The sequence below is a fragment of the Salvelinus namaycush genome, unplaced genomic scaffold, assembly GCF_016432855.1.
Source record: "Salvelinus namaycush isolate Seneca unplaced genomic scaffold, SaNama_1.0 Scaffold118, whole genome shotgun sequence".
Taxonomy (NCBI): Eukaryota; Metazoa; Chordata; class Actinopteri; order Salmoniformes; family Salmonidae; genus Salvelinus; species Salvelinus namaycush.
The window spans coordinates 245,408-267,146 of record NW_024057875.1 but is presented as its reverse complement, the minus strand read 5'-3'; the positions used below and the strand labels follow the sequence as shown (position 1 = coordinate 267,146).

Genomic DNA, 21,739 nt, shown 5'->3' with positions numbered 1-21,739 from the left:
TACTTTATGAAGGCACTGTACATTAAATTAAAATGAATATTATTCATCAAATGTACAGACTGACTCCCAGAGGGGCAGATTTAAGGCTCTAATAGCTCCTAGTATAAAGACACTCATTGGAGTTATAATGCTTATGCGAGGTCTCTTCACAAAATAATAATAACTGTGTATCCCCTCAGGAGTACATGAGAATTAACTGGAGATGACGCCAGTCTAATTCAGTTCCCTTACGGCTCCTAGGATTAACAGTCCAGCTGCACATAGGGTCCAATACAAAAACTATAAGACTGTCCACTGGGGGCCGTGGAAAGGGCGACTGCTTGAGAAAAACAGGTGGGCAGGAAAGAAAGACAGAGAGAGACAGAGAGAGAGAGAGAGAGATGGAGGGAGAAAGGAGCGATAATGAGGTCGAGACAGAGAGAGAGGGATGAGGGAAACAGAGAGAGGAAAATGTGGGTAATGAAGGAGTGAAAGAAAAGAGTGAAAGAGAGTGGGTGAGTTAAGGTGAACTACATGGGGTTCTGTCACGTCCACACAGTGGCCAGTATCAATACAGAGACAGGTGAACTACATGGGGTTCTGTCACGTCCACACAGTGGCCAGTATCAATACAGAGACAGGTGAACTACATGGGGTTCTGTCACGTCCACACAGTGGCCAGTATCAATACAGAGACAGGTGAACTACATGGGGTTCTGTCACGTCCACACAGTGGCCAGTATCAATACAGAGACAGGTGAACTACACGGGGTTCTGTAATGTCCACACAGTGGCCAGTATCAATACAGAGACAGGTGAACTACACGGGGTTCTGTCACGTCCACACAGTGGCCAGTATCAATACAGAGACAGGTGAACTACACGGGGTTCTGTCACGTCCACACAGTGGCCAGTATCAATACAGAGACAGGTGAACTACACGGAGTTCTGTCACGTCCACACAGTGGCCAGTATCAATACAGAGACAGGTGAACTACACGGGGTTCTGTCACGTCCACACAGTGGCCAGTATCAATACAGAGACAGGTGAACTACACGGAGTTCTGTCACGTCCACACAGTGGCCAGTATCAATACAGAGACAGGTGAACTACACAGGGTTCTGTCACGTCCACACAGTGGCCAGTATCAATACAGAGACAGGTGAACTACACAGGGTTCTGTCACGTCCACACAGTGGCCAGTATCAATACAGAGACAGGTGAACTACACGGGGTTCTGTCACGTCCACACAGTGGCCAGTATCAATACAGAGACAGGTGAACTACACGGGGGTCTGTCACGTCCACACAGTGGCCAGTATCAATACAGAGACAGGTGAACTACATGGGGTTCTGTCACGTCCACACAGTGGCCAGTATCAATACAGAGACAGGTGAACTACACGGGGTTCTGTAACGTCCACACAGTGGCCAGTATCAATACAGAGACTGGTGAACTACACGGGGTTCTGTCACGTCCACACAGTGGCCAGTATCAATACAGAGACAGGTGAACTACACGGGGTTCTGTCACGTCCACACAGTGGCCAGTATTAATACAGAGACAGGTGAACTACACGGGGGTCTGTCACGTCCACACAGTGGCCAGTATCAATACAGAGACAGGTGAACTACACGGGGTTCTGTCACGTCCACACAGTGGCCAGTATCAATACAGAGACAGGTGAACTACACGGGGTTCTGTCACGTCCACACAGTGGCCAGTATCAATACAGAGACAGGTGAACTACACGGGGTTCTGTCACATCCACACAGTGGCCAGTATCAATACAGAGACAGGTGAACTACACGGGGTTCTGTCACATCCACACAGTGGCCAGTATCAATACAGAGACAGGTGAACTACACAGGGTTCTGTCACGTCCACACAGTGGCCAGTATCAATACAGAGACTGGTGAACTACACGGGGTTCTGTCACGTCCACACAGTGGCCAGTATCAATACAGAGACAGGTGAACTACACGGGGTTCTGTCACGTCCACACAGTGGCCAGTATCAATACAGAGACAGGTGAACTACACGGGGTTCTGTCACGTCCACACAGTGGCCAGTATCAATACAGAGACAGGTGAACTACATGGGGTTCTGTCACGTCCACACAGTGGCCAGTATCAATACAGAGACAGGTGAACTACACGGGGTTCTGTCACGTCCACACAGTGGCCAGTATCAATACAGAGACAGGTGAACTACACGGGGTTCTGTCACGTCCACACAGTGGCCAGTATCAATACAGAGACAGGTGAACTACATGGGGTTCTGTCACGTCCACACAGTGGCCATTATCAATACAGAGACAGGTGAACTACACGGGGTTCTGTCACGTCCACACAATGGCCAGTATCAATACAGAGACAGGTGAACTACACGGGGTTCTGTCACGTCCACACAGTGGCCATTATCAATACAGAGAGAGTCTCTCCATGATTTGGGCCTTTCTTCTTTAGGCAGATAACACAGCAAAACAGAACCTTCTGGAAATTATCCAAATACATTCTCCCTCCCCCTCTCACCTCTCTCTCCATCTTCCCTAAATCCCTCCCTCATGACCCAAATACATTCTCCTTCCCCCTCTCACCTCTCTCTCCATCTTCCCTAAATCCCTCCCTCATGACCCAAATACATTCTCCTTCCCCCTCTCACCTCTCTCTCCATCTTCCCTAAATCCCTCCCTCATGACCCAAATACATTCTCCTTCCCCCTCTCACCTCTCTCTCCATCTTCCCTAAATCCCTCCCTCATGACCCAAATACATTCTCCTTCCCCCTCTCACCTCTCTCTCATCTCCCCTAAATCCCTCCCTCATGACCCAAATACATTCTCCTTCCCCCTCTCACCTCTCTCTCCATCTTCCCTAAATCCCTCCCTCATGACCCAAATACATTCTCCTTCCCCCTCTCACCTCTCTCTCATCTCCCCTAAATCCCTCCCTCATGACCCAAATACATTATCCTTCCCCCTCTCACCTCTCTCTCCATCTCCCCTAAATCCCTCCCTCATGACCCAAATACATTCTCCTTCCCCCTCTCACCTCTCTCTCCATATTTCCCTCCATCCCTCTTTTTTCTCTTCCTAGGTGTTTTATTCTCTTGCTTCACCCCCTCACTATTTTTCTCCCCTCTCTCTCTCCTTGTTCTCTTCTATTTTTCTCTCTGATACCTCTCCCTCTCTCGCTCTCTTTTGCTTTCTTGCTCTCTCTCTCCCCCTCTCTTGCTCTCTCTCTCATTTCTCTCCATGTCCCTGCAAGCTAACACAGAGCCTCCTGCCTAGCTCCTCAAACCGTAAGCATAGCTATCTTCTCATTATGGCGATGGGGGAAACATGCAAGGCAGTCACACTGCTCATAGAAGGCAGTCATTAGCTGGGTCACTACGCTAATGATGCTATGCTCATTCTCCCTTTAGCCTACTCGTAGTAGAAAAAGTATATGAAACTGCACAGTGGGTGGAAGCTTGTTGATTGCTTGTGTCATTATCACCTGCGCTGCAATACTGTTGAAGTAGTATGAACTGCACAGTACTGTGGAGTCCTGTTGAGGTAGTATGAACTATATAGTACTGTACAGTACTGTTGAAGTACTATGAGCTGTATAGTAATGTGGCGTACTGTTGAGGTAGTATGAACGGTATAGTACTGTGGAGTACTGCTGAAGTAGTATGAACTGTATAGTACTGTGGAGTACTGTTGAGGTAGTATGAACTGTATAGTACTGTGGAGTACTGTTGAGGTAGTATGAACTGTATAGTACTGTGGAGTACTGTTGAGGTAATATGAACTGTATAGTAGTGTATACTACTGTAGAGTACTGTTGAGGTAGTATGAACCATATAGTACTGTTGAGTACTGTTGAGGTAGTATGAACCGTATAGTACTGTATAGTACTGTGGAGTACTGTTGAGGTAGTATGAACTGTATAGTACTGTGGAGTACTGTTGAGGTAGTATGAACTGTATAGTACTGTGGGGTCCTGTTGAGGTAGTATGAACTGTATAGTACTGTGGAGTACTGTTGAGGTAGTATGAACTGTATAGTACTGTGGAGTACTGTTGAGGTAGTATGAACTGTATAGTACTGTGGAGTACTGTTGAGGTAGTATGAACTGTATAGTACTGTGGAGTACTGTTGAGGTAGTATGAACTGTATAGTACTGTGGAGTACTGTTGAGGTAGTATGAACTGTATAGTACTGTGGAGTACTGTTGAGGTAGTATGAACTGTATAGTACTGTGGGGTCCTGTTGAGGTAGTATGAACTGTATAGTACTGTGGAGTACTGTTGAGGTAGTATGAACTGTATAGTACTGTGGAGTACTGTTGAGGTAGTATGAACTGTATAGTACTGTGGAGTACTGTTGAGGTAGTATGAACTGTATAGTACTGTGGGGTCCTGTTGAGGTAGTATGAACTGTATAGTACTGTGGAGTACTGTTGAGGTAGTATGAACTGTATAGTACTGTGGAGTACTGTTGAGGTAGTATGAACTGTATAGTACTGTGGGGTCCTGTTGCTGCAGTATGAACTGAACATTGCGGTAGTTTGATCATTTACTCATTTTCAGCTAAGATACTGTAAAAGAAGACACCGTTTCAAAGTGCTTCAGTCTTTCTCATTAGCGTTGTTAGCGAACACTGTTACTACCTTTCCTCAGCACTGTCAGCAGAGCCCATTAGCCATTTTATCCATTAGCATCTCCACCATTAGCAAAGGCTCATTATCAGGACTGCAATCATTAACTCAGGTCATTACTCAATCTATCTATATTAGCCAGCTACTTGCAACAGGAGTCTTTAAGCGTTTTAGGTAAGATTGGTGCGGTGAACACACATGTTTAATTTGATAGAATCATATTTATTTATCCAGGAAGTCCCATTGAGGTCAAGAGACCTCTTTTACAAGGGAGACCAGACAGAGGTCAGTGTAACGGTTTAGTTGAACAATGTTTGGTGTAACAGAGTAATATATACTGTATCTTCAGTGTACCAAAAAACATTCTGTGGTCCATGTGAGAATGGAACCCACAACCTTGGTTTCATAAGCACCACACTAACATGCTGACCACACCACTCGCATTGCAAAATACATTTAAACATACATGTTATTCAATTATTGCACCCACACGGCTCGCGCCCGCCAACGAGTGTCTACATTGCCAAGCGCTAAAATAGAAGTCAGTTCTATTTGTGACACTGAACGCAGTGCAAGTCCTGCCTCTTCCATCTACTCATTGGTTTATAGAAGCAGATACCCACGTGCCATCTCCTCATTGGTTATAGCCACATGGGTGATTGAAAGATGAACTGAGTTCGGTCGGTTGTCATGGTTACGATGAAAGTTAGATGCCAATTGCCATATAAAGTCCAAAGAAGAAAAGCCTGGAAGGAGGAGAGATGACTAGAAACGATTCGGTGACTGTTTTATGTGTGAATGAATTGTCGGAGTAGAGGACCTTGTGCATTTCAGGTAAAATAACAACTCAACGTTTATATCTCAGGACAAATTAGCTAGAAACAGCAAGCTAGCTAAATCAGACAAATTAGCTAGCAACTGCAAGCTAACTAGCTAAATTGCCATAAATGTTTAATACTTTTCGACCTGTTAATATAATTGGTTCAGAGTTTGATTTGATATTTCAACCTGCGTGTCGTGATCGCCTTTGGTGTGGGTGGGAAAAAAATCTATTTGCGCATGACGGCGCACGACGGCACACGTGCGCGGCCGGTTTTGTTACGGTGTAACCATCTGAGCCAACGGGAAAACGACATGAATGTTGGATTAGATAGATATACCTTGATGGTCTAACATTCCACGGAGGGCCCAACGTCTGTGGGTTTTAACTCCTCCCTCGTACTTGATTGATGAATTAAGGTCACTACTTAGTAAGGAACTCCCCTCACCTGGTTGTCTAGGTCTTCATTGAAAGGAAATAACAAAAACCCTCAGTCACTATGCCCTCCGTGGAATGAGTTTGACACCCTTGGGCTAACTTATTGCACTGGGTATGTTCTCAAACTACATCAACCTTGCTCTTGAGTGACAAAAACAGCTCAAACACTTCTTATTGTTTTCAGATGTATTGTAAGTGTCTGTCAATGATAAATTACAAGCTATAGGATGACTGAGTGGCTTCTGTCACCAAGTAAACATTGATGGATCGGTCTTACCGTGTGTGTGTGTGTGTGTGTGTGTGTGTGTGTGTGTGTGTGTGTGTGTGTGTGTGTGTGTGTGTGTGTGTGTGTGTGTGTGTGTGTGTGTGTGTGTGTGTGTGTGTGTGTGTGTGTGTGTGTGCATCTGTGTGTACGCTTGCATCTGTGTGTGCACACGCGGCTACATGGGGATCTGTGCAGGTGATTGAAAGACCGCTCGTGCCTGTCAGTGCAATACAATTCCACTCCGATGCGGTCTGCAGAGATTGGGAGAACAGTGCACATTGCAACGCATACGGAGGACACTCTGATCCAACTCTGATGGGAGTCATTGTTTGACATTGAGATTTTTGTGTGATTTATTTGACTTGTCCATTCAGACAACAGAAATGTATATTCTGATTGTCCCCCCCCCCAAAAAATGTCACTAGTCGCGAACAAGCGTTAATGTCAAGCCCTGGTGTCCTTACTGTCTTCATGCCCACAATGGACTGCTCCACCTTGGTGACGTAGGTGACGTGGTCTTCATTGGATCGCAGCTCTCTCTGTTGGATCCTCTCATAGATGCCCACCACCATGTCTCTGGGGATGTCAGCTCCATCATCCACACCTAGACACACACACACAAACACACACAACACACACACACACACCATGTTCTAGAAACAGTGGCAATGTTTGAGAGGCCCAAACACATGCATGCAATCCCAAATACACAGACATCCACAAAGAGCCACAATGACAGAAGCCTGTAAACTATATTAAGCTACTGTAAACTACAGTAAACTATTGTAAGCTACTGTAAACTACAGTACGCTACTGTAAACTACTGTAAGCTACTGTACACTACTGTAAACTATTGTAAACTACTGTAAGCTATTGTAAACTATTGTAAGCTACTGTAAACTACTGTAAACTACCGTAAACTACTGTAAACTATTGTAAACTACTGTAAGCTACTGTAAACAACTAAACTACTGTAAGCTACAGCACCAGCACATACATGTACATGCATGTAGAAACAGCCCAGGCCATGACGCATTCAGTAGTCTTTCTATGGTGTGTGTATGTGTGGGTTTGGCGTGTGGGTGTGTGTACATGCGTGATTTTAAGTCTGTGCATGTTTATTGTTTGTATGTATGTATTCACCTCAGTGGAGCTTTGAGATAAGAGAGTTTAATGGTGAATGCTCTGTGTTCTGTGGTGGAAGAGTCATGCTGTGTGTACACTGACCCACTCCTCCTGTTCCAAGGCCAGGGAATGTGTCAGAGCCACAGGGAGCCCCCTCCCTCCCTCCCCCCCACACACACACCACGATGGGCACAGCACACCAAACACACACACACTACGCTGGGCACAGCGCACCAAACACACACACACACACACTCAGTCCCTATCACAGAGCACAACTAAGCACACACACTCAGTCCCGATCACAGAGCACGGTCAAACACACACACTCATATCTCAGTCATGATCACAGAGCACAAACAAACACACTCATTCAAAGCACACCATCAAACACACACATACAGCGCCTCGACATTAACTCTCAACACACACACACACACACACACACACACACACACACACACACACACACACACACACACACACACACACACACACACACACACACACACACACACACACCACACAACCCCACACACAAACGCACGCATGGACACACACCACACAACCCCACACACACATACATTCTATTAAAATAATGACAGAAGCAAATGTTAAATTAGTTAATTGCAAAAAACCCTCCTCTTGATGTTGTCTCCAGCCTCTAGGTCATCAGGCTACTGATTATCACGCACACCTGTCACCATCGTCTCGCGCACCTGCGCCTCATGACACTCACCTGGACTCCATCACCTCCTTGATTATCTTCCCTATATCTGTCGCTCCCCTTGGTTCTTTCCTCGGGTGTTATTGACTCTGTTTTCATGTCGGTGTGTTGTTTGTGTTTCGTGGTTTTTGTTTCGTTTATTTATTAAAACACTCACTCCCCTGAACTTGCTTCCCGACTCAGTGCACTCGTTACAGATGTTATGAAATATCCTGCGCCTGGGGGGAACATATCAACTGGGGACTGGGGGGAACATATCAACTGGGGACTGGGGGGGAAACATATCAACTGGGGACTGGGGAGAACATATGAACTGGGGACTGGGGGGGAACATATCAACTGGGGACTGGGGAGAACATATGAACTGGGGACTGGGGGGGAACATATCAACTGGGGACTGGGGAGAACATATGAACTGGGGACTGGGGGGGAACATATCAACTGGGGACTGGGGAGAACATATGAACTGGGGACTGGGGGGGAACATATCAACTGGGGACTGGGGAGAACATATGAACTGGGGACTGGGGAGAACATATGAACTGGGGACTGGGGGGGAACATATGAACTGGGGACTGGGGGGAACATATCAACTGGGGACTGGGGGCATATCAACTGGGGACTGGGGGGGGACATATCAACTGGGGACTGGGGGGGGACATATCAACTGGGGACTGGGGGGACATATCAACTGGGGACTGGGGGGGGGGGCATATCAACTGGGGACCGGGGGGGCATATCAACTGGGGACTGGGGGGAACATATCAACTGGGGACTAGGGGGGACATATCAACTGGGGACTGGGGGGAACATATCAACTGGGGACTGGGGGGGAACATATCAACTGGGGACTGGGGGGAACATATCAACTGGGGACTGGGGGGAACATATCAACTGGGGACTGGGGGGAACATATCAACTGGGGACTGGGGGGACATATCAACTGGGGACTGGGGAGAACATATCAACTGGGGACTGGGGGGAACATATCAACTGGGGACTGGGGGGAACATATGAACTGGGGACTGGGGGGAATATGTCAACTGGGGGGAACATATCAACTGTGGACTGGGGGGGACATATCAACTAGGGACTGGGGGAACATATCAACTGGGGACTGGGGGAACATATGAACTGGGGACTGGGGGGGGCATATCAACTGGGGACTGGGGGGAACATATGAACTGGGGACTGGGGGGGACGATATCAACTGGGGACTGGGGGGAACATATCAACTGGGGACTGGGGGGGAACATATCAACTGGGGACTGGGGGGGACGCTATCAACTGCGGACTGGGGGGAGCATATAAACTGGGGACTGGGGGGAACATATCAACTGGGGACTGGGGGGACATATCAACTGGGGACTGGGGAGAACATATCAACTGGGGACTGTGGGGAACATATCAACTGGGGACTGGGGGGGAACATATCAACTGGGGGGAACATATCAACTGTGGACTGGGGGGAACATATCAACTGGGGACTGGGGGGGAACATATCAACTGGGGACTGGGGGGGGGGGGCATATCAACTGGGGACTGGGGGAAGCGTATCAACTGGGGACTGGGGGGAACATATCAACTGGGGACTGGGGGGAACATATCAACTGGGGACTGGGGGGAACATATCAACTGGGGACTGGGGGGGAGCATATCAACTGGGGACTGGGGGGAACATATCAACTGGGGACTGGGGGGAACATATCAACTGGGGACAGGGGGGAACATATCAACTGGGGACTGGGGGGAACATATCAACTGGGGACTGGGGGGAACATATCAACTGGGGACTGGGGGGAACATATCAACTGGGGACTGGCGGGAACATATCAACTGGGGACTGGGGGAACATATCAACTGGGGACTGGGGGGAACATATCAACTGGGGACTGGGGGGAAAATATCAACTGGGGACTGGGGGGAACATATCAACTGGGGACTGGGGGGGGAACATATCAACTGGGGACTGGGGGGGAACATATCAACTGGGGACTGGGGGGAACATACTGTATCATTTGGACGTGTGGCTTCCCTCAAGATAGACCCCATTATAGCGAGGGTGGTTCATTGAGGAGCCAATGAGGCTGCTGGGTCGGGAATAATTTAGTCAAATGGAGACACTCGTCAGGGCAGTGACACAGATGCACATTTGGATATGCTGAGGCATCACTCCACATTATGGAGTCAGCACAGTGGGAGGAAGAGGAGCAGGGTGTGTGTGTGTGGGGGGGGGATGTGTGTGTGTGAGAGATTGAGAGGGGAGAGAGCGAGAGCGAGAGAAAGAGAGAGAGAGAGAGAGAGAGTGAGAGGAGAGAGCGAGAGAGAGTACATCTGACTCAGCAACAACCACATACTACAGCCATCCAGGACCAGCATGGCCCACCCATGTGTTAGAATCTTTGACCCAGGACCAGCATGGCCCACCCATGTGTTAGAATCTTTGATCCAGAACCAGCATGGCCCACCCATGTGCTAGGTTCTTTGATCCAGGACCAGCATGGACCTCCCCTAGCTAGGCTCTCTGATCCAGGACCAGCATGGCCCACCCCTAGCTAGGCTCTCTGATCCAGGACCAGCATGGCCCACCCCTGTGTTAGGCTCTTTGATCCAGGACCAGCATGGACCTCCCCTAGCTAGGCTCTTTGATCCAGGACCAGCATGGCCCACCCCTGTGCTAGGCTCTTTGATCCAGGACCAGCATGGACCTCCCCTAGCTAGGCTCTTTGATCCAGGACCAGCATGGACCACCCCTAGCTAGGCTCTTTGATCCCGAACCAGCATGGACCTCCCCTAGCTTGGCTCTTTGATCCAGGACTAGCATGGCCCACCCCTAGCTTGGCTCTTTGATCCAGGACCAGCATGGCCCACCCCTAGCTAGGCTCTCTGATCCAGGACCAGCATGGACCACCCCTGTGTTAGGCTCTCTGATCCAGGACCAGCATGGCCCACCCCTGTTCTAGGCTCTTTGATCCAGGACCAGCATGGCCCACCCCTGTTCTAGGCTCTCTGATCCAGGACCAGCATGGCCCACCCCTAGCTAGGCTCTCTGATCCAGGACCAGCATGGCCCACCCCTGTGCTAGGCTCTTTGATCCAGGACCAGCATGGCCCACCCCTGTTCTAGGCTCTCTGATCCAGGACCAGCATGGCCCACCCCTGTGCTAGGCTCTCTGATCCAGGACCAGCATGGCCCACCCCTGTTCTAGGCTCTCTGATCCAGGACCAGCATGGCCCACCCCTAGCTAGGCTCTCTGATCCAGGACCAGCATGGCCCACCCCTGTGCTAGGCTCTTTGATCCAGGACCAGCATGGACCACCCCTGTGCTAGGCTCTTTGATCCAGGACCAGCATGGCCCACCCCTGTGTTAGGCTCTCTGATCCAGGACCAGCATGGACCTCCCCTAGCTAGGCTCTCTGATCCAGGACCAGCATGGCCCACCCCTAGCTAGGCTCTCTGATCCAGGACCAGCATGGCCCACCCCTGTGCTAGGCTCTCTGATCCAGGACCAGCATGGACCACCCCTGTGTTAGGCTCTTTGATCCAGGACCAGCATGGACCTCCCCTAGCTAGGCTCTTTGATCCAGGACCAGCATGGACCACCCCTGTGTTAGGCTCTCTGATCCAGGACCAGCATGGCCCACCCCTAGCTAGGCTCTCTGATCCAGGACCAGCATGGCCCGCCCCTAGCTAGGCTCTCTGATCCAGGACCAGCATGGACCTCCCCTAGCTAGGCTCTCTGATCCAGGACCAGCATGGACCTCCCCTAGCTAGGCTCTCTGATCCAGGACCAGCATGGACCACCCCTGTGTTAGGCTCTTTGATCCAGGACCAGCATGGACCTCCCCTAGCTAGGCTCTTTGATCCAGGACCAGCATGGCCAATGTGCTAGGCCCTTTGGTCCGTACTCCAAAGAGACTTCACTATAGTACAATTAGATACATTAACAGTAAGACATGTATACTGTATATGGAGACATTTCTAGAATACAATGTAAGTCATTAAACTAATTATATGTGCAACAGCGGTACTACTAGACACATCAAGGGTTATACTAATTATGTGAACACTGTCATATTTTGATACATCAAAAGTAAGACATTTATATATATATATGGAATGGTTTCTAGGATACAATACAAGTCATTATACTAATTCTATTTAGTGTCTATATATCAGGTTAGACATTGCAGAATGTTTTTGACATTTCTGGTCCAGTGTAATTGAGTAAGTGAGCACTCCTCTGTTCTTCATTAATTAACATCCGATTCAATCTCTTATCTGTGTTCTTCCCACTACTCAATTAGCTGAAAATATAGAGTGAGGGAGGAGGAAGGAGGAGGGAGGGAGACAGGGGGGAGATTGGGAGAGATACAGTAAGAGAGAGAGGGCTGAAAGATAGAAAGAGAGAGAAAGGGAACGAGAAAGAGAGAGAGTCAGAGAGTGAGAGAGAGAGAGAGAATGAGAGAGAGGAAGAGAGAGAGCGAGAGAGAGAGAGGGAATGAGAGAGAGAATGAGAGAGAGGAAGAGAGAGAGCGAGAGAATGAGAGTGGAGAGAGACAGAGAGAGACAGAGAGAGAGAGAGAGAGAGAGAGAGAGAAGAGAGAGAGAGAGAGAGAGAGAGAGAGAGAGAGAGAGAGAGAGCGAGAGAGAGAGAGAGAGAGAGAGATAGAGAGCGAGAGAGAGAGAGAGTAGGAGAGAGGACACAAACAGAGGAAGAAAGCCAAGCATCGTGGCATATCCTAATTTGCATGAGACGCCCCGATTGATTTTCCAACTTCATTTAATTGTGAAGAGCCGTCCAGATGAATCCATTAAAGTTGTACCATATTGATCCCACAGTCCTGATGGATCCTTCCCTGGCAGAGGAAAACTATGATGCAGCTCTATATTACCAAAGACACAAGGTCTGCATCACAAATGGCATCCTATTCATTATATAGTGCACTACTTTTGACCAGGGCCCGTAGGGAATAGGGTGCCGTGGGCCCTGGTTAGGGAATAGGGTGCCTTGGGCCCTGGTTAGGGAATAGGGTGCCTTGGGCCCTGGTTAGGGAATAGGGTGCCTTGGGCCCTGGTTAGGGAATAGGGTGCCCTGGGCCCTGGTCAAAGGTAGTGCATTATGTAGAGAACAGGGTGCCATTTGGGACGCAGCTGATTTGAATTAGAGTAAGCTAACTGTTAGGGACAATGGATTGGGACTTTAGCCGTCTTCTCTTGTTACACGGATATTACATCCACTACGGATATTTCAAACGCAGACAAATCCTTGCGGCGACCTGATAGATTGAATATCCTGTCGCTGTGGATTCAAGATTTAGTGGCCTCTGAGAAAGGCTACACTATGTGGCTACACTTGGATATGGTGTTAGTAGTAACTAACTAACAACTAACCAACTAGTAATACATTAACTAGTAACTAACTAAGTAGTAACAAATGAACTAGTAACTAGTAACTAACTAACTAGTATAAAGTAAGTAGTAAATAACTATTACTTCCCCTGTTCCCCTCCCCTCCTCTACTCCCATCCTCCCCCTCCTTCTCATCTACCGCTCCAACACACTCTACTAAAGAATGGCTCCTCCCCTCCTCTACTCCCCTCCTCTACTCCTTCTCATCTACCGCTCCAACACACTCTACTAACAGAATGGCTCCTCCCCTCCTCTACTCCCATCCTCCCCCTCCTTCTCATCTACCGCTCCAACACACTCTACTAACAGAATGGCTCCTCCCCTCCTCTCCTCCCCTCCTCTACTCCTTCTCATCTACCGCTCCAACACACTCTACTAAAGAATGGCTCCTCCCCTCCTCTACTCCCCTCCTCTACTCCTTCTCATCTACCGCTCCAACACACTCTACTAAAGAATGGCTCCTCCCCTCCTCTACTCCCCTCCTCTACTCCTTCTCATCTACCGCTCCAACACACTCTACTAACAGAATGGCTCCTCCCCTCCTCTACTCCCATCCTCCCCCTCCTTCTCATCTACCGCTCCAACACACTCTACTAAAGAATGGCTCCTCCCCTCCTCTCCTCCCCTCCTCTACTCCTTCTCATCTACCGCTCCAACACACTCTACTAAAGAATGGCTCCTCCCCTCCTCTCCTCCCCTCCTCTACTCCTTCTCATCTACCGCTCCAACACACTCTACTAAAGAATGGCTCCTCCCCTCCTCTACTCCCCTCCTCTACTCCTTCTCATCTACCGCTCCAACACACTCTACTAAAGAATGGCTCCTCCCCTCCTCTACTCCCCTCCTCTACTCCTTCTCATCTACCGCTCCAACACACTCTACTAAAGAATGGCTCCTCCCCTCCTCTACTCCCCTCCTCTACTCCTTCTCATCTACCGCTCCAACACACTCTACTAAAGAATGGCTCCTCCCCTCCTCTACTCCCCTCCTCTACTCCTTCTCATCTACCGCTCCAACACACTCTACTAAAGAATGGCTCCTCCCCTCCTCTACTCCCCTCCTCTACTCCTTCTCATCTACCGCTCCAACACACTCTACTAAAGAATGGCTCCTCCCCTCCTCTACTCCCATCCTCCCCCTCCTTCTCATCTACCGCTCCAACACACTCTACTAAAGAATGGCTCCTCCCCTCCTCTACTCCCATCCTCCCCCTCCTTCTCATCTACCGCTCCAACACACTCTACTAAAGAATGGCTCCTCCCCTCCTCTACTCCCCTCCTCTACTCCTTCTCATCTACCGCTCCAACACACTCTACTAAAGAATGGCTCCTCCCCTCCTCTACTCCCCTCCTCTACTCCTTCTCATCTACCGCTCCAACACACTCTACTAAAGAATGGCTCCTCCCCTCCTCTACTCCCATCCTCCCCCTCCTTCTCATCTACCGCTCCAACACACTCTACTAAAGAATGGCTCCTCCCCTCCTCTACTCCCATCCTCCCCCTCCTTCTCATCTACCGCTCCAACACACTCTACTAAAGAATGGCTCCTCCCCTCCTCTACTCCCCTCCTCTACTCCTTCTCATCTACCGCTCCAACACACTCTACTAAAGAATGGCTCCTCCCCTCCTCTACTCCCCTCCTCTACTCCTTCTCATCTACCGCTCCAACACACTCTACTAAAGAATGGCTCCTCCCCTCCTCTACTCCCCTCCTCTACTCCTTCTCATCTACCGCTCCAACACACTCTACTAAAGAATGGCTCCTCCCCTCCTCTACTCCCATCCTCCCCCTCCTTCTCATCTACCGCTCCAACACACTCTACTAAAGAATGGCTCCTCCCCTCCTCTACTCCCATCCTCCCCCTCCTTCTCATCTACCGCTCCAACACACTCTACTAAAGAATGGCTCCTCCCCTCCTCTACTCCCCTCCTCTACTCCTTCTCATCTACCGCTCCAACACACTCTACTAACAGAATGGCTCCTCCCCTCCTCTACTCCCCTCCTCTACTCCTTCTCATCTACCGCTCCAACACACTCTACTAACAGAATGGCTCCTCCCCTCCTCTACTCCCCTCCTCTACTCCTTCTCATCTACCGCTCCAACACACTCTACTAAAGAATGGCTCCTCCCCTCCTCTACTCCCCTCCTCTACTCCTTCTCATCTACCGCTCCAACACACTCTACTAAAGAATGGCTCCTCCCCTCCTCTACTCCCCTCCTCTACTCCTTCTCATCTACCGCTCCAACACACTCTACTAAAGAATGGCTCCTCCCCTCCTCTACTCCCCTCCTCTACTCCTTCTCATCTACCGCTCCAACACACTCTACTAAAGAATGGCTCCTCCCCTCCTCTACTCCCATCCTCCCCCTCCTTCTCATCTACCGCTCCAACACACTCTACTAAAGAATGGCTCCTCCCCTCCTCTACTCCCATCCTCCCCCTCCTTCTCATCTACCGCTCCAACACACTCTACTAAAGAATGGCTCCTCCCCTCCTCTACTCCCCTCCTCTACTCCTTCTCATCTACCGCTCCAACACACTCTACTAAAGAATGGCTCCTCCCCTCCTCTACTCCCCTCCTCTACTCCTTCTCATCTACCGCTCCAACACACTCTACTAAAGAATGGCTCCTCCCCTCCTCTACTCCCCTCCTCTACTCCTTCTCATCTACCGCTCCAACACACTCTACTAAAGAATGGCTCCTCCCCTCCTCTACTCCCCTCCTCTACTCCTTCTCATCTACCGCTCCAACACACTCTACTAAAGAATGGCTCCTCCCCTCCTCTACTCCCCTCCTCTACTCCTTCTCATCTACCGCTCCAACACACTCTACTAAAGAATGGCTCCTCCCCTCCTCTACTCCCCTCCTCTACTCCTTCTCATCTACCGCTCCAACACACTCTACTAAAGAATGGCTCCTCCCCTCCTCTACTCCCATCCTCCCCCTCCTTCTCATCTACCGCTCCAACACACTCTACTAAAGAATGGCTCCTCCCCTCCTCTACTCCCCTCCTCTACTCCTTCTCATCTACCGCTCCAACACACTCTACTAAAGAATGGCTCCTCCCCTCCTCTCCTCCCATCCTCCCCCTCCTTCTCATCTACCGCTCCAACACACTCTACTAAAGAATGGCTCCTCCCCTCCTCTCCTCCCCTCCTCTACTCCTTCTCATCTACCGCTCCAACACACTCTACTAAAGAATGGCTCCTCCCCTCCTCTCCTCCCATCCTCCCCCTCCTTCTCATCTACCGCTCCAACACACTCTACTAAAGAATGGCTCCTCCCCTCCTCTCCTCCCCTCCTCTACTCCTTCTCATCTACCGCTCCAACACACTCTACTAAAGAATGGCTCCTCCCCTCCTCTCCTCCCCTCCTCTACTCCTTCTCATCTACCGCTCCAACACACTCTACTAAAGAATGGCTCCTCCCCTCCTCTCCTCCCATCCTCCCCCTCCTTCTCATCTACCGCTCCAACACACTCTACTAAAGAATGGCTCCTCCCCTCCTCTCCTCCCCTCCTCTACTCCTTCTCATCTACCGCTCCAACACACTCTACTAAAGAATGGCTCCTCCCCTCCTCTACTCCCCTCCTCTACTCCTTCTCATCTACCGCTCCAACACACTCTACTAAAGAATGGCTCCTCCCCTCCTCTCCTCCCCTCCTCTACTCCTTCTCATCTACCGCTCCAACACACTCTACTAAAGAATGGCTCCTCCCCTCCTCTACTCCCATCCTCCCCCTCCTTCTCATCTACCGCTCCAACACACTCTACTAAAGAATGGCTCCTCCCCTCCTCTACTCCCCTCCTCTACTCCTTCTCATCTACCGCTCCAACACACTCTACTAAAGAATGGCTCCTCCCCTCCTCTACTCCCCTCCTCTACTCCTTCTCATCTACCGCTCCAACACACTCTACTAAAGAATGGCTCCTCCCCTCCTCTACTCCCCTCCTCTACTCCTTCTCATCTACCGCTCCAACACACTCTACTAAAGAATGGCTCCTCCCCTCCTCTACTCCCCTCCTCTACTCCTTCTCATCTACCGCTCCAACACACTCTACTAAAGAATGGCTCCTCCCCTCCTCTCCTCCCCTCCTCTACTCCTTCTCATCTACCGCTCCAACACACTCTACTAAAGAATGGCTCCTCCCCTCCTCTACTCCCCTCCTCTACTCCTTCTCATCTACCGCTCCAACACACTCTACTAAAGAATGGCTCCTCCCCTCCTCTACTCCCCTCCTCTACTCCTTCTCATCTACCGCTCCAACACACTCTACTAAAGAATGGCTCCTCCCCTCCTCTACTCCCCTCCTCTACTCCTTCTCATCTACCGCTCCAACACACTCTACTAAAGAATGGCTCCTCCCCTCCTCTACTCCCCTCCTCTACTCCTTCTCATCTACCGCTCCAACACACTCTACTAAAGAATGGCTCCTCCCCTCCTCTACTCCCCTCCTCTACTCCTTCTCATCTACCGCTCCAACACACTCTACTAAAGAATGGCTCCTCCCCTCCTCTACTCCCCTCCTCTACTCCTTCTCATCTACCGCTCCAACACACTCTACTAAAGAATGGCTCCTCCCCTCCTCTACTCCCCTCCTCTACTCCTTCTCATCTACCGCTCCAACACACTCTACTAAAGAATGGCTCCTCCCCTCCTCTACTCCCATCCTCCCCCTCCTTCTCATCTACCGCTCCAACACACTCTACTAAAGAATGGCTCCTCCCCTCCTCTACTCCCCTCCTCTACTCCTTCTCATCTACCGCTCCAACACACTCTACTAAAGAATGGCTCCTCCCCTCCTCTACTCCCCTCCTCTACTCCTTCTCATCTACCGCTCCAACACACTCTACTAAAGAATGGCTCCTCCCCTCCTCTACTCCCCTCCTCTACTCCTTCTCATCTACCGCTCCAACACACTCTACTAAAGAATGGCTCCTCCCCTCCTCTACTCCCCTCCTCTACTCCTTCTCATCTACCGCTCCAACACACTCTACTAAAGAATGGCTCACCTCGGAGGTTGCGTATGAAGTCCTCCAGCATCATCTTGCGGTCAGGCTTGATGTTGGGTGAGTACATGTCTGTGTTGAGGAGGATGATAGCAAAGGCCAGGATGAAGATGGTGTCGGGGTTGTGGAACTGCTGCACCACGTCCGGGTTACACATGCAGTACCGCTGACTGGAGAGGGTGGGGGGCAGGGGGACAGGAGACAGGACAGGGGGACAGGAGGGAGGTGGGAGAGAGGGGGTTAGTATTTGTAAAACCCATGAACCAGTCTTATTTCTTTTGCAACAAAACCTCCCGACCAGGACCCATAAGACCCCACACCCCCCAGAGGATCTGGAAAGAGGAACATGACGCATGGTCAGAGATCCAACAATCTGTCATAGCAAAGACCTCCCTGCCTCTTCCTCAACATAAACCTACTAATTCCCCTGTTATATTACAATTATCTCATCACTTCCAACCAGAATATACAGATAAGATGAAGTCCCTACTCCCTAGAATATACAGATAAGATGAAGTCCCTACTCCCTAGAATATACAGATAAGATGAAGTCCCTAGTCCCTAGAATATACAGATAAGACGAAGTCCCTACTCCCTAGAATATACAGATAAGATGAAATCCCTACTCCCTAGAATATACAGATAAGATGAAGTCCCTACTCCCTAGAATATACAGATAAGATGAAGTCACTACTCCCTAGAATATACAGATAAGATGAAGTCCCTACTCCCTAGAAGATACAGATAAGATAAAGTCCCTACTCCCTAGAATATACAGATAAGATGAAGTCCCTACTCCCTAGAATATACAGATAAGATGAAGTCCCTACTCCCTAGAATATACAGATACGATGAAGTCCCTAGTCCCTAGAATATACAGATAAGATGAAGTCCCTAGTCCCTAGAATATACAGATAAGATGAAGTCCCTACTCCCTAGAATATACAGATAAGATGAAGTCCCTACTCCCTAGAATATACAGATAAGATGAAGTCCCTACTCCCTAGAATATACAGATAAGATGAAGTCCCTACTCCCTAGAATATACAGATAAGATGAAGTCCCTACTCCCGAGAATATACAGATAAGATGAAGTCCCTAGTCCCTAGAATATACAGATAAGATGAAGTCCCTAGTCCCTAGAATATACAGATAAGATGAAGTCCCTACTCCCTAGAATATACAGATACGATGAAGTCCCTACTCCCTAGAATATACAGATAAGATGAAGTCCCTACTCCCTATAATATACAGATACGATGAAGTCCCTACTCCCTAGAAAATACAGATACGATGAAGTCCCTACTCCCTAGAAGATACAGATACGATGAAGTCCCTACTCCCTAGAAGATACAGATAAGATGAAGTCCCTACTCCCTAGAATATACAGATAAGATGAAGTCCCTACTCCCTAGAATATACAGATACGATGAAGTCCCTACTCCCTAGAATATACAGATAAGATGAAGTCCCTACTCCCTATAATATACAGATACGATGAAGTCCCTACTCCCTAGAAAATACAGATACGATGAAGTCCCTACTCCCTAGAAGATACAGATACGATGAAGTCCCTACTCCCTAGAAGATACAGATAAGATGAAGTCCCTACTCCCTAGAATATACTGATAAGATGAAGTCCCTACTCCCTAGAATATACAGATAAGATGAAGTCCCTACTCCCTAGAAGATACAGATAAGATGAAGTCCCTACTCCCTAGAATATACAGATACGATGAAGTCCCTACTCCCTAGAATATACAGATAAGATGAAGTCCCTACTCCCTAGAAGATACAGATAAGATGAAGTCCCTACTCCCGAGAATATACAGATACGATGAAGTCCCTACTCCCTAGAAGATACAGATAAGATGAAGTCCCTACTCCCTGGAATATACAGATAAGATGAAGTACCTACTCCCTAGAATATACAGATACGATGAAGTCCCTACTCCCTAGAATATACAGATACGATGAAGTCCCTACTCCCTAGAATATACAGATAAGATGAAGTCCCTACTCCCGAGAATATACAGATAAGATGAAGTCCCTACTCCCTAGAAGATACAGATAAGATGAAGTCCCTACTCCCTAGAATATACAGATAAGATGAAGTACCTACTCCCTAGAATATACAGATAAGATGAAGTCCCTACTCCCTAGAATATACAGATAAGATGAAGTCCCTAGTCCCTAGAATATACAGATAAGATGAAGTCCCTACTCCCTAGAATATACAGATACGATGAAGTCCCTACTCCCTAGAATATACAGATAAGATGAAGTCCCTACTCCCTAGAAGATACAGATAAGATGAAGTCCCTACTCCCTAGAAGATACAGATAAGATGAAGTCCCTACTCCCTAGCCACCACAAAGAACCTGGCCAACCAATAGACAGAAAGACAAACAGACAGAACGACAGTAGTCAAATCAATCAATAAAATGTATTTTAAAAAGCCCTTTTTACATCAGCAGTTGTCCCAAAGTGCTACATAACTAGTACCGTGGTGTATTTACGCTGTGCACCGTGGGTTAGACAGCAGAAATATCCCTGCCTGGACACCTCTGCAGTAAAGATGACACAGGGCTGATGGAGGTCCCAGAGAACACCCTGAGATCTGAGAGGAGGCACGGCAGGAGAGGGATATACAGCTGGCCTAGCAGCTCCACGCACCAAACAACCCTCGTCAATCTAACTGGCAGAGACACCTGAGTGTGTGGAGTGTGTGTGTGTGTGTGTGATTGTGTGTGTGACTGAGTGTGTATTTGATGACTAAGTGTGTGTGTGTTTGACTAAGTGTGTATTTGATGACTAAGTGTGTGTGTGTGTGTTTGACTAAGTGTGTATTTGATGACTAAGTGTGCGTGTGTGTGTGTGTGTGTGTGTGGGTGCGTGCGTGCGTGCGTGCGTGTGTCTATGCTAGGACAGCCAGTCTATCTGCTTGGGGGCGTTGTGAGAGGATGAAACATAAGGGCCTGTCCATGTTTTAACAGATAGCAGCCTATGTCCATAGAGTAAAGAGGTCGATCCTCTACAGTGAAAAGCAGAGCTCTCCAGACACTACCATTTACATGACATTATGGGAAAAAACGGGTTGAATCAATGTAGTTTCCACGTAATTTCAACCAGAAAATATTTGATGTGAGATGACGTTGAATCAACAAAACTGATTGTATTTGCAAAATGTCCTCGTCTTTTTTTCACCCAACTTTTAACCTGAATCCAATGACAGGATGACATGTTTTGTTGATTTCATGTTTAATTCACTTTAGTTGACAACTCAATCAAATGTAAATCAAAACTAGAAGT

General features: G+C 48.7%; 1 protein-coding gene across 1 annotated transcript in view; it reads right to left on the bottom strand.

Annotated features, from left to right (window-relative positions):
- Nucleotides 1-21,739, bottom strand: part of iqsec3a (IQ motif and Sec7 domain ArfGEF 3a) — an 89,992-nt gene that overhangs the window by 30,436 nt on the left and 37,817 nt on the right. The window contains exons 5-6 of the mRNA XM_038982474.1: nucleotides 18,431-18,597; nucleotides 6,614-6,753 (exon numbers count right to left, since the gene is read on the bottom strand). Of these exons, the coding sequence (XP_038838402.1) occupies nucleotides 6,614-6,753; nucleotides 18,431-18,597 (307 nt within the window). The remainder of the gene's footprint in view (nucleotides 1-6,613; nucleotides 6,754-18,430; nucleotides 18,598-21,739) is intronic.